We start from the raw sequence: 27,479 nt of genomic DNA, 5'->3' as shown, positions 1-27,479 counted from the left end.
AGTACCAAGTGGAACTACTTTCTCTTCGTCTGTAAAGATGGCAGAGACTTTACTTTCGAAGCAAGACGCACATTAACTTGCGAAAAAAACTCTCATTCTAAAGATGTAACGGAGAACCTTTTTTAATTCAGTGATCCTGAAGCTTGTGGCCAGAAAAGTCCTCACCAAATTTTGGTTTAAAAAAAAAAAAATCAGGCCCCAGAGCGGAAATCCTGGAGTGTTCAACCCCACTCAATTTCTAACTTCCTGCCTGTTCTCTAACGCGTGTATGACGAGGAAAACAAACCGTGCTGGACACTCCAGGACTGGACTTGGGCTGCTTGAAGGAACATCGAAACAAAAAGCTGACACACAGCGACCAGTGAGGCTCAATCTAAGCTGTATACATATTGTACATTTTGTATTATAACTAGACTGTTATGTTCTGTAATGTAACTGATCTAAATACAGGATTATGATAATACGCCCTGCCTGCATGTGTGTCTCATTAATCCACTTCCAGTACAACAGAACGAGCAGTTTTTTATTTTTATTTTTTATTCCAGAGTGATCAAATAGTTTGTCAGAAAAATAAACCAACCCTGCTACCAGAGATATATATATATATATATATATATATATATATATATATATATATATACACACACACACACACAGAGTGGTGCTTGAAAGTTTGTGAACCTTTTAGAATTTTCTATATTTCTGCATAAATATGACCTAAAACATCATCAAATTTTCACACAAGTCCTAAAAGTAGATAAAGAGAACCCAGTTAAACAAATGAGACAAAAATATCATACTTGGTCATTTATTTATTGAGGAAAATGATCCAATATTACATATCTGTGAGTGGCAAAAGTATGTGAACCTCTAGGATTAGCAGTTAATTTGAAGGTGAAATTAGAGTCAGGTGTTTTCAATCAATGGGATGACAACCAGGTGTGAGTGGGCACCCTGTTTTATTTAAAGAACAGGGATCTATCAAAGTCTGATCTTCACAACACATGTTTGTGGAAGTGTATCATGGCAGGAATAAAGGAGATTTCTGAGGAACTCAGAAAAAGTGTTGTTGATGCTCATCAGGCTGGAAAAGGTTACAAAACCATCTCTAAAGAGTTTGGACTCCATCAATCCACAGCCAGACAGATTGTATACAAATGGAGGAAATTCAAGACTATTGTTACCCTCCCCAGGAGTGGTCAACCAACAAAGATCACTCCAAGAGCAAGGCGTGTAATAATCAGCGAGGTCACAAAGGACCCCAGAGTAGACCCCGAGTAGAGTAGACTTTGACTTGGAATGGCCAAGTCAAAGTCCTGACCTTCATCCAATCGAAATGTTGTGGAAGGACCTGAAGCGAGCAGTTCATGTGAGGAAACCCACCAACATCCCAGAGTTGAAGCTGTTCTGTACGGAGGAACGGGCTAAAATTCCTCCAAGCCGGTGTGCAGGACTGATCAACAGTTACCGCAAACGTTTAGTTGCAGTTATTGCTGCACAAGGGGGTCACACCAGATACTGAAAGCAAAGGTTCACATACTTTTGCCACTCACAGATATGTAATATTGGATCATTTTCCTCAATAAATAAATGACCAAGTATGATATATTTTTGTCTCATTTGTTTAACTGGGTTCTCTTTATCTACTTTTAGGACTTGTGTGAAAATCTGATGATGTTTTAGGTCATATTTATGCAGAAATATAGAAAATTCTAAAGGGTTCACAAACTTTCAAGCACCACTGTGTGTATGTGTGTGTGTGTATATATATATATATATATATATATATATATATCTATCTCTGCAAAAAAGTTTACACGTTCAAGTCTCCTTCTCTTGCAAGTTAATTCAGGCCGTCGCGTCCTGACAGAGTCGCCTGATGTCCTCCGCCAGCTTGAAGCAGTGAAGGATTCGACGCCGCTCGGCCTGGAGTTGTTCGGGTGGCACGGAGCCCTGCAGCTTGTTCCCGAACATCACCATGTCCTGCATGAAGAGGCCCACAGGCTCCTGGACTCCAGCCGGCAGCTCGGTCATGGTGCACGTGCTGAAGCGCAGGTGGATGCGTTTGGCGCGGCTCAGGCCATCGGCGCGCTCCTCCGTCCAGGTTAAGGGTCTGCGCAAATAATAAGGACACACTTCTAGTTGATATGTTCCTATGTGGCTACTATGTCATAAGAATGAGTAACAATGGTGCACTGCGCATACGCATAACCATTATGGCGAATCGTGACTGGTTGATCTCATGTTATCGATCAAAAAGGTACACAGCAGGGGTCTTTCTAGAAAAATTTAGGCCCTGTTTACATTCTTTCGAATCAGCGGATCATCAGATTAACGTTTTTAAAACGATTCGCGTACACACACAAAATTTCTGTGCCCGCAACAAAACCGTTCCCCGTGCACACAGCAACGCCAATACACGGATACGCTAATCACATGACTAATTAGACGGCACGTCACATGATCCCAGTGCATATCGGGCATGCGCAAGTCACTCACCACTTGCAAGTGGAAGGATGTCGTTGTAAAAAAATGAAGTATGCCAGTCTGTTATCGGCGGTACTGGTACTACAATGACGCCTTTTTACACCGTGTATGGCTTTCGTGTTTATGCTAGAAGGATCTAACAGTGTTCGGTACACTCTTCACCTCGCAGAACGGCCGTTTTTTGCGATTACAACAAGACTATTTAGGCCGAATCCCATTTCACCCCTTGGACCAACCCCTTAGCCCTTCCCCTCCATTTTGCGTGTTCACGTGAAGGGGTAGGGGTATCCCAATCCCAGTTAACGCGGAGGGGTAGGGGAAGGGGTAGGGCTTCTGTACCCCTCCAAACGGAGATTTTCCTGGAGCTGACTCCGAACGAAGGGGTTTGAGTGATTTCCCACAATGCCATGCGGATTTCAGCGAGATTTCATGCGGATTTCAGAAAGATGGCGGTTCCCGCGGCGAAAGATTGTCATAAATGTATTTTCTCCATTATTTACGTGTTTTAAGTTGTTATCCAGAGGAAACACGCCGCTTGATTCGCTTTCGAGCTGAGAATGAGCAGCGATTTCTGAAATCCAAGCTGCTGCTAAAAAGCTTTGGGAGTGAGTATTGTTTTCGGTTGCTTGACTGCGTACGTTTTGTTCTGTTATTCTCGCTTTTATTGTTTACATGAGTGTTCTGACACCTCATTCTGTCGGATGTGGTGCACGAAGCGCCAAAGATATCCCATTCAGTGGTGTTAGTTAACAAATCACACCCTGCCAGCAGAGATTTCTGTTCTGGCTCTGACTGTAGCGGCTGGTCGCAGCCAATGACGCATTTGGTCGCGTTTTGCTAACGTAAACCCTGACGGAGGTACGCGATGACGTATGCGATCGTTGAAGGGCTATCCCAATACGTAAGGGTTGAATTTCAAGCCCTATCCCTTGTAGCTCAGTTTCAAGGGGAAGGGCCAAGGGGAAGGCGGAGGGGTAGGGGTAGAAATTAGAATTGGGATTGGGCCTTAGTGCTACGGTAACCAACACACTTAATGACTTCCTCAACACACTTCCTGTATTGCTCATTCACATGACCACCTTGCTGGTGTCGGAGTGGAGCTCTGTGCCCATTACTGATCCAGCCACAGGCCCATCCATCTGGCCCATCAAGAGTCACTCTTATCTCATCAGACCACAGCACCTTAGAAAAATCAGTCTTAAGATATTTCTTGGCCCAGTCTTGACGTTTTATCTTGTGTGCCTTACTCAGTGGTGGTCGTTTTTCAGCCTTCCTTACCTTGGCCATGTCCCTCAGTATTGCACACCTTGTACTCTTTGACACTCCAGGAATGTTACAACTCTGGAATATGGCAGAACTGGATGCTAATAGCTGCTTGTTAGCTTCACGCTTGATTTTCCGCCTTTTTTTTTTTCCACACGCTTCTTTCGACCCTGTTGACTATTTGCAATGAAACGCTTGATTGTTCGGCGATCACTTTTCAACATCTTCGCAATTTCAAGAGTGCTGCATCCGTCTGCATGGGCGCGGTCCTTAAATAGCCCAAACATGGTTCATTGATTTAAAGACAGGGGTTTTTTTTTAAAGGGGAACAGAGGGCAATATATAGAGTAAATATAACAAAACGCACATTAACGAACCTTATTCAAGACTTAGAAAAATTTTTTGTTCTAAGGTTGGAAAGTTATAGTGTGTTTGAAAGTAGCTCGAGTAAACTATTTCCGCAGTTTGAACAGCCCGCCATGATATTAATTTTATCCAATCAGAATGCACGTTCATTTTCTCTGCGTAACACTCATGACCAGGGCTCGAGATGAACTTTTTTTCTTTGTGTCCCCCAGTGGTCCCGAATTCTGTGTTGTATTGTCCCGAATGGAAGCAATAGTGTCCCCATTTTTTTCCTCTCTGAAATAACCAGTGGTTAATATTATCATAGGAAGTTACTATTATATTTGTAACTATGCGATTTTGAACCCTTTATATCATTTTTACAATAAGTCACAAGACACAAGCGACACATGTCCTATACATCCTCTACTTCAAAATTAGTTATTGCGTTTTCAGTTTATTAAACTTTGGCGATCTCGCTGTATGAATAGATACCCGTTTATTTAAAAGGGCCAACTAGCTCATTCAGAAAATGTTTCAACTCCCTACATCTGCAGTACACTTTAGTTGAAAATAAGACCCCTTTTATGTTCATTTCATCTACTTATACCTTGAATATCTGTTGGCACTTATAAGGCCAACTTATAATTTTCACCATTACCGTTATCCATAGCCCTGTGATGACCTGGCACATGTTGTTCAAACAAATAGCCACTATTAACGACTTCAGTCGGGAAATATTGCACCTTATCAAACGGCAGTGAAGCGCGGACTTCGGCAGAAGTCATATAACTTTAATCTGGTATTTAGGCCTACTTTCAGACACAAAATGGTCACTCTAAGCCATAATGTCAAACCAAATGGAAGAATGAAGGTGATTCTGATAAATGTAAAGACAGTAAAGAAAAAAAAAAAAAATTAAATCATGATTTTAAAAGCTGGTGCAATAATTCAAACACTAATAAATTGGAAAAATTAGCGCGTTCAAGTGCGCGCTAAAGGCCGAAACGCATCTTCAATTGATATGGTGTAAATAAACAATGAGTAATAGCTTAAGTGTAGTTTCTTCTCATAGTTTGAATCCTAGTCTTTCATTGTTAGAGCTGATTAATATCTTAGCGTGATCAGTGAGTGCTCGGGGAGGTTCATTTCCACCTGCGCTTTGCGCAGCTCATTTCTCCGAAGCCAGCTGTGCGCAAACGCAGTGTTGACTGCTCGGCAAACTCCAAACGCTCGGTCTGTACTGGCCCTCTGTTGCGCAAGCGAGTTGGTTATGGCCAGGTTCAAATTGTGCCCAAAACAACTTAACCACAGCCATTTCAATTACCTGACGGCTGCGACAATATTCGCCCCGTTGTCCGTTGTTATACAGGCGATCTTTTTCTCCTCTATTTTCCATTCGGCAAGTGTCTCGCGCAACGCGTCTTCTAAATTGTCCGCTGAATGTGTCTCTGGGATGAAACTCGTCTGCAGGCATTTGGACTGCATTGCCCACTCTCGGTCCACATAATGTACGGTAGCTGACATATAGGGCATCATGTTGCAGCTGGACCACATATCCATTATCAAGACCAAATATTCCACATCACCTCGCGCTTTTTTTTTCTTTACGTGCCAAAGCCTCGGATGAGTATCTAATACTTTTAATAATAATAAACTAAGTAACTTTAAAAACGCACAATGGAATTCAACACGATATCACTTTAGATCCATGCGTATATTTGAAATTTATGATCTTGTATGTAATGCACACACATCCTGAAACATCGATAAAGGACATTTATTGTCAAACTCAAGAATTAATTCACAATAAAAAAATTCAAAGTGACAGTTGGTCCATGTTTGGACCGTCATGCTGGAGATTCTGGGTCTGTGTCGTCCAGGGGTCTCAGCAGCAGTGACTGAGGGGGTCAGGAATCTGTCACGGAGGTGAGCTAGCCTGATGTGCTGATCCTGAACTGGCGTCGTGACTCGAGGCTGACCAGGGCGTGGACGATCCCTGGTGCTCCCTGTCTGTCTGTAACGCTGACTCAAACGGGAAATGGTCGAATGATGAACACCGAAGTGCCGGGCGACCTCCGTCTGTGTACTTCCGGCACGCAACATCCCGATGGCCTGTTCACGTTGATTTTGGCTTAGGCGTGGCATCTTCAATAATGACAATTTTCCCATCATTTCCCCCGGGTATTTATACAGGGAGTGCAGAATTATTAGGCAAATGAGTATGTTGGCCTACTCCAAGCTGCATAGGCTTGAAAGCCTCCTACCAATTAAGCATACCAGGTGATGTGCATCTCTGTAATGAAAAGGGGTGTGGTCTAATGACATCAACACCCTATATCAGGTGTGCAAAATTATTAGGCAACTTCCTTTCCTTTGGCAAAATGGGTCAGAAGAGGGATTTGACGGACTCAGAAAAGTCAAAAATAGTGACGTATATTGCAAAGGGATGGAGCACTCTTAAAATTGCCCAGCTTTTGAAGCGTGACCATCGAACAATCAAGCGCTTCATTCAAAATAGTCAACAGGGTCGCAAGAAGCGCGTTGAAAAAAAAAAAAGGCGCAAACTAACTGCCCGTGAACTGAGGAAAGTCAAGCGTGAAGCTGCCAAGATGCCACTCGCCACCAGTTTTGCCATATTTCAGAGCTGCAACATCACTGGAGTGTCAAAAAGCACAAGGTGTGCAATACTCAGGGACACGGCCAAGGTAACAAAGGCTGAAAAACGACCACCACTGAACAAGACACACAAGATGAAACGTCAAGACTGGGCCAAGAAGTATCACAAGACTGATTTTTCTCAGGTCTTATGGACAGATGAAATGAGAGTGAGTCTTGATGGGCCAGATGGATGGGCTCGTGGCTGGATCAGCAAAGGGCAGAGAGCTCCAGTCCGACTCAGACGCCAGCAAGGTGGAGGTGGGGTACTGGTATGGGCTGGTATCATCAAAGATGAGCTTGTGGGACCTTTTCGGGTTGAGGATGGCGTCAAGCTCGACTCCCAGTCCTATTGTCAGTTTTTGGAATACACCTTCAAGCAGTGGTACAGGAAGAAGTCAGCATCCTTCAAGAAAAACATGATTTTCATGCAGGACAATGCTCCATCACACGCATCCAAGTACTCCACAGCATGGCTGGCCAGAAAGGGTCTAAAGGAAGAAAGATTAATGACGTGGCCTCCTTGTTCACCTGATCTGAACCCCACAGAAAACCTGTGGTCCCTCATCAAATGTGAGATCTACAAGGAGGGGAAACAGTACACATCTCTGAACAGTGTCTGGGAGGCTGTGGTTGCTGCTGCACGCAATGTTGATCGCAAACAGATCAAAACACTGACCGAATCCATGGACGGCAGGCTTTTGAGTGTCCTTGTAAAGAAAGGCGGCTATATTAGTCACTGATTTTTTTGTTTTTGTATGCCAGCAATGTATATTAGTGAATGTTGAGTTGTTATATTGGTTTCCCTGGTGAAAATAAATGAGTGAAATGGGTATATGTTTGTTTTTTGTTAAGTTGCCTAATAATTATGCACAGTTATAGTCACCTGCACACACCGATATCCTCCTAAGATAGCTAAAACTAAGAAAGCCCTACTCCAACTTCCAAAAATACTCAGCTTTGATATTTGAGTCTTTTGGGTTCATCGTTGTTTTTCAATAATAAAACTAATCCTCAAAAATACAACTTGCCTAATAATTCTGCACTCCCTGTAGGCAAGATTTGTTTGAAAATTAAAGCCTGTCCATGTCATTGACTACCCGAGTCATATTGTACGTTATTGAGTACAACTCCCTTAAATTCTGATTTGAGCACAGATTTGGAACTTATTCGGGCGGAACGAAGTTATTTTTCCATTGTGATACATTTCTTTTCTTCTTGAGATAAACTCGGCATGAATTCAGCAAGTTTTATCAATGTGCGTTTTTAAAGTTAGTGTATATTTAATAATGTGGTATTAAAATCCCCCCCCCCGCCCACGATATGATCGTCCATCACGATGTTTGCACTGTAAACATCGTCGATGCCAATTAAGGGGACATCGCACAGCCCTAGTAGGCACGAAGTGTTTCGTGGGTGTACACTGAAGTCTTGTCAGTAAGGTACGAGTACCGTATTTTCTGGACTATAGAGCGCACCTGTATATAAGCCGCATCCGCTCTATTTTTAAAAAAAAAAGATATACAAGCCGCACCGGGCTATAAGCCGCAGATATCTATGTTGAAAAATTAGATATTTACTAGGGATGTCCCGATCAGGTATTTTTGCCCTCCGATCCGATACCGATCATTTGATTTTGAGTATCTGCCGATACCGAGTCCCGATCCGATACTTCTTATAATCCATAAAAAATAAAGACGAGGAAAGAAACGGATTCAGGATGTTCCTCATTTTTTATTTAACACCTTATTTTAACATCCAACAACTCCGTTAGCAAACAGAGCACTTACGTGAGGCAGTTTGAACCATAAATAACAAATTAAAAAAAAAAAAAAAAAAACTTAAAATACCTGGCAGGAATGTAAACAAATAAAAAAAAAAAATAAAGTGCCACAGTGCCGGTAATTTGCTTTTAAGAACGCATCTCACAGTGGTGTACAGTAATTTCAATTAAGGAAATGAATGTTTTCATCAAGAAAAACGAGCATTTCTACCCTTTCAGGTTTGAGCCCGTTTCTTTTGTCATCCAACGAAAAAAAAAAAACGATCTCATGCTTTGCTTTCCGCTTCGAACTGCTTCCGTGTTCAACTTTGCCGGCAATAGGCAGCCAATAACCAATAGCGTCTCCGCTACAAAGTGATGTCATGCCGCACGCGTTGATGTTGCTGTGTTGAGACAAGAGGTCTGGTCTCACTCCGTGCCAACGCATAGCTATTGATGTGTTAAAAATGAGAAAATATATATATATATATATATATATATATATATATATATATATATATATATATATCTCTCCGATCCCTGATCGGGAGGCAATGCCCGATTCCGATCGAGTCTGAAACCATGTGATCGGGCCCGATTTCCGATCACGTGATCGGATCGGGACGTCCCTAATATTTACTGCATGTACAGAATGATTTTGTACTGTAAATGGGCAATTCCATGTAAATGTCAACCTCACCATGCAAAAATAAAGCAACATGTAATACATCAAAACCACTCCCAGAGATATCACCTAGGCCTGTATTTTACAGATGTGAATAAGTTGAACCAATTTGTAACCAACCTAATATGTCAGTCAGTCTTTCTTTCTTATAATGTAAAACCCAAGCTAAAACCAACTTTGATCATGTACAATTCTATATTATTCCCACAAGCCACAGAAATGTATGCTAAAATCCACAAAACAGCAAAACAATAGCCATCCTAAATATTATTTAAGAACTTTGATAGTTTTAGCTGATATTTAGAGAGTTTTTCAAAGGGTTATGGTGGTTAAATTGCTGATTTTCTAAACATATGCCATGTCTATTTCAGACGCGTCACATCCATAACGGAATTGTCACATCCATAACGCTGATTTTTTCTTCCTAGATTCTGCTTGAAATAGAAAATATTTTAAACAAAGGCTTTTTTTTATTTTCAGCTAAGACTCCTTTATTAAATGCATGCCTGCATTTGGATATTATGTTTGCAATTTCACAGAGTTTGATGAATATGTGTAGTCACCCTGGAAATGGGGTATTTTTTCCGTCACATCCATAACGCATGTCTTTTTTGGCATTTTCTAGAGTTCTAAATGTACTATGGGAATTCTTTTTTTCCCATGACTTCTCCAATATGAGAGGTCTTAAAAATATACAACAAATTTTAAAATACTGGAAAGGAATAAAAATTAACTAGGTCAGTTGTTGCCATTTTGAGTCCAAATGTCACATCCATAACGCTGGAATTGCTCAAATGTACATGTATGTACCTGAACAGATTCTTTCCGAACAGTGCCTTTTAACACGGCAGCAACTTTGCTGATTAAAACGGAACAGAACCAAGAGAAAATAACCGGTATTTATTTACCTTCATTTCTCCTGTGTTTGAACCCACAAGTCACTTTAATCATCTTCGCTGGATTTGAAAATAATTACCAGTTAGTAATTTGTCGTGCGTGTTCTATCTGCTAAAGATCTGCTAATTCTTCTTTGCATTGATTTTTCGTCTATCTTATTTTTGATTCTACTTCCGGTTAGAGCGCCCCTAGCGGTGGAAGAAAAATCCACAGAATAGCCGCACCTTTGTATAAGCCGCATGGTTCAAAACCTAGGAAAAAAGTAGCGGCTTATAGTCCAGAAAATACGGTATATATCTGGCCGTTGTATACCAAGGAACTTACTAACATCGTCCATCCACTCTTTAATTAAATACGGATCCGGTAAGCGATGTCCACTTGTTAGAGTTAACTTTATTTATGTAGCATTCTCGATCTTGTAACGACAATTGTTTTGCATAATCTGACAGCTCATAATGCCGGTCTATGGGCAGCGCCATTGTTTCCGAGTCCAGGCTGCGCGCGCATCCTAGCAACGGTCGGTTTGTTTACAAACATGCGAAGGGGTCTATAGATTTGCTCTTATCTGATTTAGGCTTGGGCGGTATCCATTTTTTCATACCCCGGTATGCCGGTATTTGCGTTTTTTGTGTGTGGTTTTTTTATATATACTATTGTAGGCTTTATTTCATATCTTCTTCACATTCTATAGTAATTTGTTTCTTTGTTATTCTATTTTTTTATCTATTCTGTTTTAGATATTCTGTATTTGACATTATAAAACAGGATAAAGCGGCTAAAGATAACGAGATGAGGAACAGTTGAAATGTTTAAAGACATTTATTTAAACTGCCAGGATGACATGTTTTTGAACTCAGTGCCAAGCAATCAAGTAGGCCTATATTAATGTTGGAAATAAAAACACACATTAATAAAAATAAGAAGTGCAAACGCCAACAAAGCCAGCAGAAAACAAAACATTGCATGTGAGTTCAAATCACATCTTTTGTAAATCAAAAGAAAATAATTTGCCTAATTCAAACAAGAACAGGTAGCTTTTTCCACTCAAACAGGCAAATAGGCTGTACAAGTAACGAAATAAAGCTATTTCACGCTGCTAGTAGGCTGTGCCTATTTAGAAGAAAATCAGGAATGCACTAAGGCCGAATCCCATTTCACCCCTTGGCCCTTCCCCTCCATTTTGCGCGTTCACGTGAAGGGGTAGGGGTGTCCCAATCCCAGTTAACGCGGAGGGGTAGGGGAAGGGGTAGGGCTTCTGTACCCCTCCAAACGGAGATTTTCCTGGAGCTGACTCCGAACGAAGGGGTTTGAGTGATTTCCCACAATGCCATGCGGATTTCAGCGAGATTTCATGCGGATTTCAGAAAGATGGCGGTTCCCGCGGCGAAAGATTGTCATAAATGTATTTTCTCCATTATTTACGTGTTTTAAGTTGTTATCCAGAGGAAACACGCCGCTTGATTCGCTTTCGAGCTGAGAATGAGCAGCGATTTCTGAAATCCAAGCTGCTACTAAAAAGCTTTGGGAGCGAGTATTGTTTTCGGTTGCTTGACTGCGTACGTTTTGTTCTGTTATTCTCGCTTTTATTGTTTACATGAGTGTTCTGACACCTCATTCTGTCGGATGCGGTGCACGAAGCGCCAAAGATATCCCATTCAGTGGTGTTAGTTAACAAATCACACCCTGCCAGCAGAGATTTCTGTTCTGGCTCTGACTGTAGCGGCTGGTCGCAGCCAATGACGCATTTGGTCGCGTTTTGCTAACGTAAACGCTGACGGAGGTACGCGATGACGTATGCAATCGTTGAAGGGCTATCCCAATACGTAAGGGTTGAATTTCAAGCCCTATCCCTTGTAGCTCAGTTTCAAGGGGAAGGGCGAGGGGTAGAAATTAGAATTGGGATTGGGCCTAAAGCCTCTTTATGCAAAGTAAACGAGTTCGCATCCTTAGCTGAGTGATTGGAGAGAACTCGAAACATAATGCAATTCAGTGCAATAGCCAATCCAAGGCAGAAACAACAAACAGGAACAGAAACCATACACGGGGCCCCATGCTCCCAGTAGCCTAAATGAAAATAATTCGCTAACTTAAATTTACATTTGTGGTTGTGGTAGGCCACAAGCAATTATTAATTTCTATCAAACATTCTTTGTCAAGAACACCAGCATATTTACTTTATCTGGCTTCATTTGGCAACGCTGTGGTGTGACCGTATTTCCTGCTGTACTGAAAACGCGCTCAGATGCAGCGCTTGTCGCGCATGTGCACAGGTATTTGCGGGCAACTTTCAGGGTCTCTGCACATTTCTGACCAGCAAAAATAATACTTTTTAAGACCATTTTAAGACCACTGAGTATAAAAAATAAGACCACTACCGCGGAACAAATACGTACAGTAAAAAAAAAAGCACACTCTAGGTTAAGTTCAAAGCATTTTTTTTTTTTTATAAAAAATGTGCATATTCTCGTCTCGTCTCGTCTTCTTCCGCTTATCCAGGACCGGGTCGCGGAGGCAGCAGTCTAAGCATGGAAGCCCAAACTTCCCTTTCCCCAGACACCTCGGCCAGCTCCTCGGGAAGAACACCGAGGCGTTCCCAGGCCAGCCGAGAGACATAGTCCCTCCAGCGTGTCCTGGGTCTTCCCCGGGGCCTCCTCCCGGGGGGACATGCCTGGAACACCTCCCCAGGGAGGCGTCCAGGAGGCATCCGAAAAAGATGCCCGAGCCACCTCAGCTGGTTCCTCTCGATGTGGAGGAGCAGCGGCTCTACTCCGAGCTCCTCCCGAGTGACTGTGCTTCTCACCCTATCTCTAAGGGAGCGCCCAGCCACCCTGCGAAGGAAACTCATTTCAGCCGCTTGTATCCGCGATCTTGTTCTTTCTGTCATTACCCAAAGCTCATGACCATAGGTGAGAGTCGGAACGTAGATCGACCGGTAAATTGAGAGCTTCGCCTTTTGGCTCAGCTCCTTCTTCACCACGACGGACCGGTAAAGCGACCGCATCACTGCGGAGGCTGCACCGATCCGCCTGTCGATCTCACGCTCCATCCTTCCCTCACTCGTGAACAAGATCCCGAGATACTTAAACTCCTCCACTTGAGGCAGGACTTCTCCACCAACCTGGAGAGGGCAAGCCACCCTTTTCCGGTCGAGAACCATGGCCTCGGACTTGGAGGTGCTGATTCTCATCCCAGCCGCTTCACACTCGACTGCAAACCGCCCCAGTGCATGCTGAAGGTCCTGGTTTGAAGAAGCCAACAGGACAACATCATCCGCAAAAAGCAGAGATGAAATCCTGTGGTTCCCAAACAGGATTCCTTCCGGCCCCTGGCTGCGCCTAGAAATTCTGTCCATAAAAATTATGAACAGAACCGGTGACAAAGGGCAGCCCTGACGGAGTCCAACATGCACTGGGAACAGGTCTGACTTACTGCCGGCAATGCGAACCAGACTCCTGCTCCGTTCGTACAGGGACCGGACAGCCCTTAGCAAAGAGCCCCGAACCCCATACTCCCGAAGCACCCCCCACAGAATACCACGGGGGACACGGTCGAATGCCTTCTCCAGATCCACAAAGCACATGTGGACTGGTTGGGCAAACTCCCATGAACCCTCGAGCACCCTATGAAGGGTATAGAGCTGGTCCAGTGTTCCGCGACCAGGACGAAAACCGCATTGTTCCTCCTGGATCCGAGGTTCGACTATCGGTCGAATTTTTCTCCATAGGGGTTTTTTGGTGAACTGCTCTTGGTCTGGCCTGTCACCTAGGACCTGTCTGCCTTGGGAAACCCTAACAGGGGCATAATGCCCCCGACAACATAGCTCCTAGGATCATTCAAGCACACAAACCCCTCCACCACAATAAGGTGGCAGTTCTAGGAGGGGATGTGCATATTCAGTTTACAAAACAGAACATTAACTGCTTTCTCAATATTTTAATAGTAGGGTACTGCCATGAACAAACAGTGAGGAAACAAGGAAGTTTGACTACTGCTTGAACTGCCTCTGGGGACTGTTGTTGCCCGACTAGCAGCATAGCGCATATGCTTTTCCCCTTTCGAGTGAGCGTCAAGGGCTTTACAGCCCACTTGATGTCTTTCCGACATACCTTACATCTCGCTTCATATTCTGAAGTTGCTGTTGTTAGCCAACTTTTGTATTTTGGCTCCTCAAGCCACTTGTTACTAAACTTACACTTCCTCATCTCCGTTCATGTTCAAGTTCAACCACTTCTTCCTCGTCTGCTCTACTCTCAATGGTTCTACTACCAGTGTTGGGCACGTTACTTTCAAAAAGTAATTAGTTATAGTTACTAGTTACTTTTCCCAAAAAGTAACTGAGTTAGTAACGGAGTTACTTTGTCATAAAAGTAACTAATTACCAGGGAAAGTAATTATTCCGTTACATTTTGTTCCCCCTAAAAAAAAAAATCAAATTCAATTAGTGTAATCATAATAAAAGTGAATGTTAAATGTGTTTAATGACTGAAATGGACACTTAACAGAACCGATTAGTAATGTTATCTACACTATATTAATATTTTTGTGGGACAATGTGAGATAAGACATCTATCAAATGTAATATTTCTGTAGTTATTAAAATTGTTACTAATTACTGGACACTGACGAGGACAAACGCTTTGTTCCTCAACATAATGTGCATTGCACGTAAACACTCTTGCCTTTTATTTCAAGTAATGAAAAGTCCTGGCTGTATTTCCAATGTGAAAGCGCAGTGCTGGGCTGAACGCTCGCCATCGCTGTGTCTTCCGATTGAAAGAGCGCGCAGTAGTGCAGTAGGCGTGGCCTACCTATGTATCTATGTTGTCCAAATCTACTCTGATTGGCTTACTGTGCCGTTGTCTCGTGTCTCCCCGCCCCACACGAAAGCAGAGTAAAGAAAGGCTGAACGAGCAGCGTGCCAGATGAGAGCAGCTTTAATAAAGTAACGCATAGTATTTTATTGTAAGTAACGGGAACGGCGTTATAACGATTTAAAAAGTAATTAGTTAGATTACTCGTTACTAAAAAAAAAGTAACGCCGTTTATTTCTAACGCCGTTATTCCCATCACTGTCTACTACATGGATAAAAGAACACACTGCCCCCAGTGGCGTGGTTCCTGCGCTATTAGAACTAGTGCTAGACACACAACGGCTCTTGTGCTACTTGTTCAGCATCTTGATAACAAACGACGCTGGTTGAATAAATAACGTTAGCGCGGAAAAAAAAAATCCAGACATATGTTTTTTGTTTTTTTTTCATTTACCGTAGGCTACCCGGATGAAATTTAATACCTCCCATGTGAAATTTAATACCATAGCTCAAAAAATAGCAAAATATAATGCTTTTTAAGACCTTAAAAAACACATATTAAAAATAAGACTTTTTAAGGATCCGCGGAGACCCTGACTTTTGACATCACTGGCAAACGTGTTTCATTCAGTTTCTGCCATTCAAGCGGATTTTCTTCAGCATGGATTGTCCCCTCTTGCGCATATACTGACAGTTGTGCCTGTACATGCGCCGCTCGGCTCACCTTTATCATTCGGCAGAAAACCAAAATGCTCCCAGACAACGGCTGAGGCATTGGCCTTTTTGACTAATTCCGCACCGCCATCCTCACGCACTGACTGGGCCAACTGTCGCTGCTGCCTGTTGACCAAAGATTCTAGAATCTTTGCTGTTGACCCGCAAACTGCCATCTAGTGGCATGCGCGCGCTGTACCAGAAACGGTTGTACTATAATAAAAGGACATTACAGTCGTTTCAAGTAAGTTGGATAAAAATACAAATATATTTATTTTTGACGGTATTAAAAATATATCGGCGGTATTTTTTCATACCGTGGTACACGATATTTTCACCATACCGCCCAAGCCTAATCTGATTGGCCAAAAAGTTGCCCTGTGTAACATACACTGACGCTTTTTTCCCCCTCCAATTTCACTTCGTGAGGTCGGTGTGAGGAGAATCAACTCCCTTCACGGACGACGTTTTAATTTTCCGACAACGGCACGACACGTGGCGTTTTATTCTTTCTTAACTTCATCGTTCGTGGCATCGTGGACTTGCTCAGGAGTTTAGTGTTGTGCATCCTGAACTCACTTCTGATCCTTGGTTAACAAGTGGACCGTCATTTTCTGGTGCTTCCTCTCAGGGTCCTCGACCATCGACGCTGCTTTAACGTCGAGCTCGCCGAAAAGCTCCACCAGCCAGGTGAGGCGAGCGATGCCGCTGAACGACAGGAACCCGAATCCGGGCTTGAGCGGACCTCCTGGGTAGACGCGGGACAGGAAATGAGGTCACGGACACTACCCTGGGAACAGATTGAAGGTGTACGGGCAGCATGAGCGTACTGTACCTGTGAAATGCAGGCTTCCTTCTTCCAGCTGTTTCCCGGCTACGTCTTTCTTCAGCTGCTTGAAATCAGGCGTGAGGAGCCCGATGTGTTCCTCATGCAGGACCAAACCTGAAGAGGCAAACGGGTAACGGTTATATACATGCGACAGTCTCTCCTCCTGCTGCTTAAGCCCATTTTTCACTGTGTTCTCAAAACCGTCTCACCCTTTTGTTGCGCCCGGTCCCAGAGTTCAACCGCGGCGTTGTAGCTGAGGGTCATGGGATACTCCACGCACACGTGTTTCCCTGCTTCAAGAAACCGGCTGAGCAAAAATGAAACCACACGATGATGAGTGTCAAAGTTTGATGTTTTATCCCTTTCGTGTATCTACGCTATAAAACGCAGGTTCTAACTTTATAACCTTCCTGCTACATGTTTATCTTGTCTTATTCCGCATCACGTCTGTGATGTTCAAATTCAACTCCTTGGACCTTCAGAACATGACTTTCTAAGAAAACGACTAAACAAAGGTGTGTCTCACTTGATGTATTCTTCGTGGCTGGTGTTTTCTGTGCACAAGAAAGCCACCTGAATGTCGCTGCGGCTCAGCGCCTCCTCTAAGGGGATCTGTTTGACTCCCTGCTGATCCTCCAGCGTCCTCCTACACATCATGAAAGCCAGTTTTACACGGTGAGAGGATTCTAATGAAATCAACTGAATTCTAGAACAGCTTGTACAGTGAAGATCCGCTGACGATAGACCTATGATCAAAAAACGTCATGAACATTGTTCAAGGTGAACTGAAAATTAATTAATTTATTTAGTCTGTCCGTCATCACGTTTCACTATAGACCCTTTTCACGTGACGTCACGACAAACGCGGCCGCCATTTTGGATGTGTACTACCAGTAGTTTACCACAGCCAGCATTGAGGAACGGTACCAAAGAAAGTGTTTATTTTCAGCAAGACTTCCATCATGCCACTATGTTGTTGTGCACCTGGATGTAGTAACCATCAACAAACAAGGCAAGGGTTATCATTTTATCGGATCCCGATAGATGCTGACCGACGGAGAAGATGGATAGCGGCGCACCAACGCTTGTGTAGTGACCACTTTGTTGGAGGTAATACGAATAAAATTAGCCAGAAAAGGCATTACCGTATTTTTCGGACTATAAGTCGCACTTTTTTTCATGGTTCGGCTGGCCATGCAACTTTGGCTACGTTCACACTGCAGGCTGAAGTGACTCAAATCCGATCTTTTCGCCCATATGTGACCTGTATCCGATCTTTTATTGACAATATGAACGACACAGATCCGATTTTTTCAAATCCGACCCAGGCCGTTTGGATATGTGGTCCTAATTCCGATCCCTATCCGCTCTTTTCATATGCGACTTCAGTCTGAACCGCCAGGTCGCATTCATCCGACTTACACGTCATCAACAAGCCACAAACGTGACTATTCTGCGCTGAAGTAGGCGGCGGGTCTCTCAAAAAAAGTTACAACAACATGGCGCATAATCACGGGCGCAGATAGAGGGGGGGAGGGGTGGGATTCGTCCCACCCAGATTTAAATTCACCTCGTTCGGTCCCCCCCACTTATAGGGAGGAAAAAACGTCTATGCTGTCTTTCTTTGCATAAGGCAAACCTCACGGAAAAATCAAAAGACTAATTACCATTCGGTTTATTGAGGTGCACAGCAGTGTATACATAGTTGCAACAACTCACATAAAACAAAGACTGATATTCGGTTGGTTGAGCTGCGCAGACTGCACAGGTTGTGAGCTCGAGCTTGGTTGCTATGGTAACCCAAAACAAGTTTGACAGGCATATTGGGGTTGGTTTGCTGGCAGCTTTGTCCCCCCCAGTTCAAAAAACGTATCTGCGCCCCTGCGCATGACATCAATGCGAGGGACGCTTTGGGCTGTGAAGGTTCTGAATCTTCTCAATGGAAGGACGCAGAGGTTAGGGAGCTGATTTCCATTTGGGGGGATGCAGCTATTCAAGCTAGATTGGATGGGTCATACCGCAACCGGGCGGTTTTACTTCCGTAAACACTGGCCATGCTCACTGCGTGTGACGTCGTCGTATCCTGCAATGCGCATGCGGAACACTTTTAGGTCGCTTTTCGTTCATACTGAGGATCACATACAAGTCGCATATATTTGCTAATGTGAACGACCTCACAAAAAAAATCGGATTTCACAAAAAAATCGGAATTGAGCATTAAGCCTTGCAGTGTGAACGTAGCGTAATACTCCGGTGCGACGTATATGTGTGTTTTTTTTTTTTTTTTTCACCGCGGAATAACTGGAGCTGATGCTGAGTCTGATGACAGCCACGCAGAAGAAGAGGAAACGGCGCTTCATCTGCCGCTGGAGTTGGCAGAGTTGTTCAGAAGCGACACCGAGGATGAGGAATTCAATGGATTTGCTGATTTGGAGTGAAATCGTCAGCTTGATAAACTTGATTGACCTGTGTTTTATTATTAATGATAGGCCTATAGTTATTTAAATAAGTTATGTAGTGATTTTAGGCAGTGCTTAATTTGTGAAGTGGGAGGTCCCGGAATGCAGGAGGTGGGTGGGTCTGGCGACTCAAAAAAAAAAAAGGCGGGGGATGGTTTACTGTAACTTTACGCACATGCGCTTATTGTGTGTGTAAAATAATAATAATAATCAGACATTATGATCTTAGAAAACGCTTTAGTGACAAACAGTTACAAACAGTAATATGTCGTGATATATTATAAAATATTAATTTTTATTAGTCTATATATGAAATTATATATTACATTTATCTTCTAAAATAACAGACTGTACTCATCACAACCGGTTTATTTCACCATTGGAGATCAGATCACACAAGACATGAGTTAAATGACTCATTTTAAGGATTTAAGTCGGGGATTTAAAAGCGGTTGTTGTTTTTTTTTTTTTTTCACTAGACGGTTGTTTTTACCACCGTACCTGTCTTTGGAGATGATATACCTATAGCCTACTTGACCTCTGATTTGATGAAATAAAATTCAACAAAAATGAAGAATGACACTCCTCGATGATGACTACAGCTTTAATAACACAGATGAAAGAGCCATGGGGCGATAATAAGCCCTACCGGTAAAAATATTCTAAAAGCAAACTGATTAATGCATCAGTAATAGGCTACTAATAATAACGATAGTGATGGTATTAAAGATAGTAGTAGATATTTAAAATAATCAGACTAGGCTACTTAAAGGGCAAAGGGCGCGTTATCACTGCTCAGCTGTTCGTTTATTAAATAAGCAATGCAGTCGCGTAGTAACCACGCGCCGCTTATCAGATACAATCACAGATTCTATGGATAGAATAACCCTTCAAAAAAGTGCGACTTATAGTCCGGTGCGACGTATGTTTTTTTTTTTTTTTTTTTTTTTTTTTTTTTTCAATCTTCATAATGCATTTTTTGGCTGATGCGACTTAAACTCCGGAGCGACGTATAGTCCGGAAAATACGGTACATTGCTGTTAACATTCTGTGGCGGCGAGTGTGTAACCAAATAGGCTAAAATAACCCATTGTAACCTCTTTGTTCTTCTGTAGTAGCTATTAGCTAACGACATTAGCTAGCGTTGTGTTCCTTTGCTGTTGGTAGACTGTAGGACAGATCAGAGGCAGTGTCCTACAAACAGCGCTTAATTTGAGGGGGAGCAAGCCGGAGCGCGCTCCGGAACCTCGGGCGTTGGCTCCGGCAGCTATTTACACTGGATCCGGTGATCCGACACCTCTTTTTGACTATGTAACAAAAAAAAAAAAACAAATTAAATAAAAAAATGCAAGTTTATTTAGTGTTAATGTCTGATTTTGATATCTGTCTTGTTGGTGATTTCTCGCATGAAACGACATCCACAAAATATCTGCAGATGAACTTAATTTGCAGTGTTATTACAAAACATGCCCAGAAGCGCAGCGCCGCGCCCCCCTCCCCCCCTCTTTTTTTCCGCACCGGAGCCGCTTATCCTCTGCGCTCCGGGACCTCCCACTTTACAAATTAAGCACTGCCTACAAATAAGTGTTCAAAACAAGAGGAACATGTATTTGTCTCTTAAATCCAGGCCGTTCCCTGTAATCTGTAACAACGGTTGGAGAAAGTAATGGCAAATAGTGAGTGCACAAACCATAGAAGGTAAACTGTACACAGCGCCAGGGCAGTGTGATGGTATGTCTACTTTTAGATTGCGTTAGCTTATCAATGAGCACACTCGTCACTCGACGAGTTTCACGTCTTTACGAGGGATACTTAAATGTGTGTTAGGTATTATTGTTGCAGTCTAAGCAGTCATTGTAGCAGCTAGATGAGCGAGAACCGAAAGGGTCTGTGCCATAAACCGTTATTTCTGTACGGCGTTGCTAATGTGTCGTTACTGTTGTTATTTCTCCCTCTGCTCGCCCTGTAAATGCCCTACGTCGCTGGATAGCGAAGGTGTTTTCTGCATCTCGCTCCTTTTTCTTGTATGTTCTCCGTTTGTCGCCTTCCTCGCATTCAAACCAATTCGAGCCGAAGTCCGCTACATGTCCAAAATGGTGGTCGCGTTTACGAAGGTCACGTGACTGAAAAGGGTCTATACCCTGTTTCTGGCAAAGTGTGTGTATTTACATAACTCATAGTAGCTTGCTGCACCGTTAAAAGGCGGTGTATCTCCGCCCATGGTTCCAGCATTTTGAGAGTTGACTTTTCTTCATGGATGCAATCGTTTGTAGTTGCATTCTAATAGTTGACAGTACGACTACATAATTAAAAGACTGATTGATTGATTATCTTAAACCGTTCTCTGAAGTAACACTGACCGAGACACGAAGCCCTGAAGAGTGAAGATTTCTGCAGCGCTGGATTGCAGAGGCGTGAGAAGGTCTCGGATCCGGACCCGGCCCGCGATGCCGATGCCTACCACCACGCACCCAAACATGTCACCTGAGGAAATGAAGATTTAAATCAGAATGAGGTGAGCCAACAGAAAACTCCTTTCCAACATGTCCCCCAGTTCTCATGGATTAACGTGCAAAAAAAAAAAAAAAAAAGCTCCATGTCGTTGACCCCTACCACATCAGTGATGCGTCAAATTTTAAACGCCGTGTTGTCCATTATCCCCTCGACCCCTACTTATAGTACAGTTACATAATTTTAACAATGACTAAAGCTAAGGCAAGACTTTACCATTGTCATTACTGGCTATAAATGATGAAACATCAAGTTTTCAGCGCAAAGTGCAAATTTATTTCAACAATACTTTAGTAATGCACAGCTGTGGTTAAGAGAAAAGTGCAAGTGCAGTTGAACTTGAACCATGCTTTCAGAAGGGTGGAACAGAAAGAAAAATAAGAAAATCTGCTGACATAAAACCAGGAAACAAGAAAAGTGAAAGTTCACTTTTTCTGCATCTTCGCAGTGAAGCCAAAGGCATCTAGTTTTTTGCCATTGCTTCCATAGACTTTTTTTTATGGCAAACTACACAAAAGCACACACCTGCCATTTTCATCTTTTTGCACCATGAACTAAATCGCTTGCCATTATCGCCCATTTCATTTAGCCAAGCCCATCTCCACTTACAGTTTTTTCAGTTCACACTGCAAGGCTTAATGCTCAATTCCGATTTTTTTGTGAGGTCGTTCACATTAGCAAATATATGCGACTTGTATGTGATCCTCAGTATGAACGAAAAGCGACCTAAAAGTGTTCCGCATGCGCATTGCAGGATACGACGACGTCACACGCAGTGAGCATGGCCAGTGTTTACGGAAGTAAAACCGCCCGGTTGCGGTATGACCCATCCAATCTAGCTTGAATAGCTGCATCCCCCCAAATGGAAATCAGCTCCCTAACCTCTGCGTCCTTCCATTGAGAAGATTCAGAACCTTCACAGCCCGAAGCGTCCCTCGCATTGATGTCATGCGCAGGGGCGCAGATACGTTTTTTGAACTGGGGGGGGGGGACAAAGCTGCCAGCAAACCAACCCCAACATGCCTGTCAAACTTGTTGTGGGTTACCATAGCAACCAAGCTTGAGCTCGCAACCTGTGCAGACTGCGCAGCTCAACCAACCGAATATCAGTCTTTGTTTTGTTTTATGTGAATTGTTGCAACTATGTATACACTGCCGTGCACCTCAATAAACCGAATGGTAATTAGTCTTTTGATTTTTCCGTGAGGTTTGCCTTATGCAAAGAAAGACAGCATAGACGTTTTTTCCTCCCTATAAGTGGGGGGGGACCGAGCGAGGTGAATTTAAATCTGGGTGGGACGAGTCCCACCCTCTATCTGCGCCCGTGATTATGCGCCATGTTGTTGTAACTTTTTTTTGAGAGACCCGCCGCCTACTTCAGCGCAGAATAGTGACGTTTGTGGCTTGTTGATGACGTGTAAGTCGGATGAATGCGACCTGGCGGTTCAGACTGAAGTCGCATATGAAAAGAGCGGAGAGGAATCGGAATTAGGACCACATATCCAAATGGCCTGGGTCGGATTTGAAAAAATCGGATGCGTGTCGTTCATATTGTCAATAAAAGATCGGATACAGGTCACATATGGGCGAAAAGATCGGGTTTGAGTCACTTCAGCCTGCAGTGTGAACGTAGCCTTATTCTTTACCGTATTGTCGATGTCTGACACATCTGTGCCTTCATTTAAAAGAAGCGCGTCCATGCTGGCAAAACCGAAAGTTAATTTAACGCGCTCTAGTGATGGAAATCGAAGGGCCTATGTCCGGTGGCCTTATATGCAGTACTCGAGTTGAGGGGGGGGGGATGTGGGGGGAGGCATCCCCCTTATAAAACGGCCATCCCCCCATCACATCCCTTGTGCCATTTTACCAATTAATGCGGAAATTAGCCTACTATTATTTTAACAAATATTACTATTATTTCAACATTTGAGGCTTTGCGCAGTGATAGCCTACATGTAGCCGGATAAAAAAGACGCATATTTATTTATTCGGTTGCACCTCTCATTCACACCTATACGGAGGTTTCAGTCACTGAAAACAGCTACTTTCGCAAACTCTGGGCAGAGTGGAGATTTCTGAAAACTCCATCTTCAGACACTCGTGTAAATCGGGAAAACGAAGCAACAGTGGGCGAGAGGGCGCGCCGAATATAATGAGTTATAGGTGTGAATCTTTCACCGAATGCCAATTGTCCCGGTTCTTTATGAAATCGCACGCGCACGCACAAATTCATTAGGTTAATTTTCAAATAACTGTTCTTGTGCACCTGCGACACCGGAGCCACTTTCCTGAATTTTGAGCTTCGGCGTACTCGCTTCTTTATCTATTTAATCAATGAACTTATTTGTCACATGCATTAAATTACTAATGTAAAACATTAGTAGCCTATTTAAGCAATCGCTGTTTTCTCCGCTGTTTTCCGACCTTTTGTGCTTAGTGAATGAGACACTTCATTACACTCCACTGACTGACTTCCAATTCTGGACTTTTTTGAAAATGTAAAATATAGGCCTACGAGATGTTTTTTTGGGACTTAATTCGCGTTACTCCTTCACTATTAATTTTTGAGACTGACGAGGCACTAAATACTGTGGAATTATTTTCTCCTTACTATGAAGCTTGGCATCTTAAACAAGTGTCGGGAAATCTTGCAGCCCGACTCTGCAGCCTCCAATGTTTAAGCGAACTGCTGAAACCATAATGTTTAAAGATTAAATCGTAGGCTAATCAAACCAAAGAAAAACACAGCCTTTCCAGAACGTTGTCTGCCGAAGCCTGTTTAACCTACAAAACGCTTAATAGCAAAGGTCTTGCTGCGGCTTCAACCTTTTCACCTGATCACTTTTCAATAGGCAAATATCATTATTATTACTACTACTACTACAAAAGGCCTAGTATTAGTAGTAGACAAGTAACCTAGTTGCCTAGTAGTAGGACAGCCAAATAGTTTCATCAGTGGCCTACGCCGAGCCTCCCCGGGACTAGACAGTAGCAGAGGCTGTATTTATTTATTTATGCATGCCTATCTAGCGCAACAACTTATTCCTTTACATATACTCAAACATAGCACAAGAAAGGGTTCAACAACAGGCAATCACAGCAGCTTGAAGTTCTAAATCACATCGGTGTCAGACCTATGGGCCTACCCCCCCCCCCTTTTTTTTCTTCCTCGGATCTGCATCAATCTTATTGACCTTTAGCGCTCCCAGTTGACGGAAATCCGTCGTAGCGACAGAAAACTTTAATCCATGAGTTCTTCATGAAATCTTGACCTACATTTTAATCGAAAATGTGGAGCTCAAAATGTAGATCTGAAGTTAGTTGTTTGAAATTTGTTCCATATCGCATACTGTGTCATGGGACATTCAGGGAAAGTGGATGAGTATGGAATGGCCGCCTGGGAAATAACGACTGAGCGCTGACAAAACATGAACAGCGGGTTTGGACGTTAATGCCAGTTGGGCGTCTGTCGTGTGCGTTTGCTTGATAAGCTTTAAAACATTAATCAGTTGCCAGCCATCTGGATCTGTAATGCAAAAACCAAACACCATGAGTCGTGTAAATTAGTTACTGCAACAAACAGAAGACTGTTGCGTGCACTGAAACACGCTGCTCATCTACTTTTACATACTGAAACCCAAATGACTAACTTGCTGAATAAACTGATTCACTGACCGAGAGAGGGGCGCGAATCTCCCGAACCCGATTCCCTGACACACACAGAGAGAGAGGGGCCAATCTCCTGAACCTGATTCCCTGACCGGGGGAGGGAGAGAGAGGTGAATTTCCGGAACCTGATTCCCTGACCGGGGGAGAGAGAGAGAGGGAGAGAGACGAATCTCCTGAACCTGATTCCCTGACAGAGAGAGGGGGGCGAATCTCCCGAACCCAATTCCCTGACCGAGAGAGAGGGGTGAATCTCCCGAGCCCGATTCCCTGACAGAGAGGGGGAGAGAGAGGGGGGGCGAATCTCCCGGACCCAATTCCCTGACCGAGAGAGAGAGGGGTGAATCTCCCGAACCCGATTCCCTGACGGAGAGGGGGGGAGAGGGGGAGTGGGCGCGAATTTCCCGAACCTGATTCCCTGACCAGGGGAGAGAGAGAGGCGAATCTCCCGAACCCGATTCCCTGACAGAGAGAGGGGGGCGAATCTCCTGAACCTGATTCCCTGACAGAGAGAGGGGGGCGAATCTCCCGAACCCGATTCCCTGACCGAGAGAGAGGGGGGCGAATCTCCCGAACCCGATTCCCTGACCGAGAGAGAGGGGGGCGAATCTCCCGAACCCGATTCCCTGACCGAGAGGGGGAGAGAGAGGGGGGCGAATCTCCCGGACCCGATTCCCTGACCGAGAGGGGGAGGGGTGAATCTCCCGAACCCGATTCCCTGACAGAGAGAGAGGCGAATCTCCCGAACCCGATTACCTGATGGAGGGGGGGGCCGAATCTCCTGAACCCGATTCCCTGACAGAGAGAGAGGCGAATCTCCCGAACCCGATTCCCTGACGGAGTGAGAGGGGGGGGGGGGCGAATCTCCCGAAGCTGATTCCCTGACGGAGAGAGAGGGGCCAATCTCCCGAACCCGATTCCCTGACGGAGAGAGAGGGGCCAATCTCCCGAACCCGATTCCCTGACGGAGAGAGAGGGGCCAATCTCCCGAACCCGATTCCCTGACGGAGAGAGAGGGGCCAATCTCCCGAACCCGATTCCCTGACGGAGTGGGGGGGGGGAATTTCCCGAAGCCGATTCCCTGACGGAGAGAGAGGGGCCAATCTCCCGAACCCGATTCCCTGACGGGGGGGGGGGGAATCTCCTGAACCGGATTCCCTGACAGACCGGGGGGGGGGGGGGGGGAATCTCCTGAACCCGATTCCCTGACAGACCGGGGGGGGGGGGGGGGGGGGGGAATCTCCTGAACCCGATTCCCTGACTGAGAGCGAATCTCCTGAACCCGATTCCCTGACTGAGAGCGAATCTCCTGAACCCGATTCCCTGACTGAGAGCGAATCTCCTGAACCCGATTCCCTGACTGAGAGCGAATCTCCTGAACCCGATTCCCTGACTGAGAGCGAATCTCCTGAACCCGATTCCCTGACTGAGAGCGAATCTCCTGAACCCGATTCCCTGACAGACAGAGAGAGAGAGAGAGAGGGAGGGGCGAATCTCCTGAACCCGATTCCCTGAACGAAAAAGAGGAACCAGTCACTCAGAAAAGTAGTTCCTAACTTGTCCCTCGAGCGCCTCCAAAAAGATTTCAAAAGGGTTCGTTGGGGAACCAAATGTATTTTTTTTTTATTTGATCTATTTTTTTTTTTTTTACCAAAGGTCTCTTCTTTTCAGTAACTTTGCAGCGTGCGTCTCGTGACCGGGATCTTAGTCAGCTGGGGCCTGAAGAGGTTCAGCCAATCACGGGGAACCTGACAGAGCCAGCCTGCAACATGCGGCCTCGGGATTGGCACAGCAGCGATAGGGGCGGGTCTTCCTCTTTGTGTACAGGAGGCTTGGCGGCCAGGTCGAGGCGAGTCACGTGCTCCTGTGTGTCCTGAATGATGTTGGTGACTGAAAGAGAACATCACCTGCCTCCCTTTATCCCGTCACTCCAGCAGGCACAAAACTGTCTAATCAACCACGAACTTCGCGGACCCCCTGCTGAAGGCCTCTGGGTGAGAGCGTGTGTCGCAAACTGCCGCAAAAACTCCACCTGAGACAAATTCTAAGCTTCCAACCGCTTCTGTGCGGACAAACCGGATGAGTTTTTGTAGTTTATATTGCAGTAACCCTGCAGACAGTGTAATTAAATAAAAAGCTTCACTTACCGGAGAAACGTCTGATCTTAATGAGAAATATAGCTGTGTGATGCTGAGTTTTGGCAGTTAAATAACACCTCCCCAAGGGTGCCACTGGCGCATGCGCAGATACAGGGCCCTGCTCCGCAGTCTGCACACTACTGACATCTGTTGGCCCAAAGGATGAAATGCAACTACCATTTTTTTTTTTTAATTTACAGAAAACAAGTCGATGATTATTATTTTGAAATAATATTTAAAGGCAATATTAATAT

The 27,479-nt window shown here is 44.1% G+C and overlaps 1 protein-coding gene across 1 annotated transcript; it reads right to left on the bottom strand.

Moving 5' to 3' along the window:
* Positions 1–1,726: 1,726 nt before the first annotated feature.
* blvra (biliverdin reductase A) lies at positions 1,727–27,337 on the bottom strand. The gene is made up of 7 exons (XM_060929419.1): positions 27,235–27,337; positions 21,271–21,394; positions 16,978–17,097; positions 16,661–16,758; positions 16,458–16,565; positions 16,202–16,370; positions 1,727–2,113 (listed from the first exon to the last, which is right to left on the bottom strand). The coding sequence occupies exons 2-7, from the start codon at positions 21,387–21,389 to the stop codon at positions 1,849–1,851; spliced, it is 879 nt and encodes a 292-aa protein (XP_060785402.1). The 5' UTR covers positions 21,390–21,394; positions 27,235–27,337; the 3' UTR covers positions 1,727–1,848.
* Between the last annotated feature and the right edge of the window lie 142 nt (positions 27,338–27,479).

The sequence above is a fragment of the Neoarius graeffei genome, chromosome 1, assembly GCF_027579695.1.
Source record: "Neoarius graeffei isolate fNeoGra1 chromosome 1, fNeoGra1.pri, whole genome shotgun sequence".
NCBI classification, from domain to species: Eukaryota; Metazoa; Chordata; class Actinopteri; order Siluriformes; family Ariidae; genus Neoarius; species Neoarius graeffei.
This window is presented reverse-complemented; position numbering and strand designations above follow the sequence as displayed.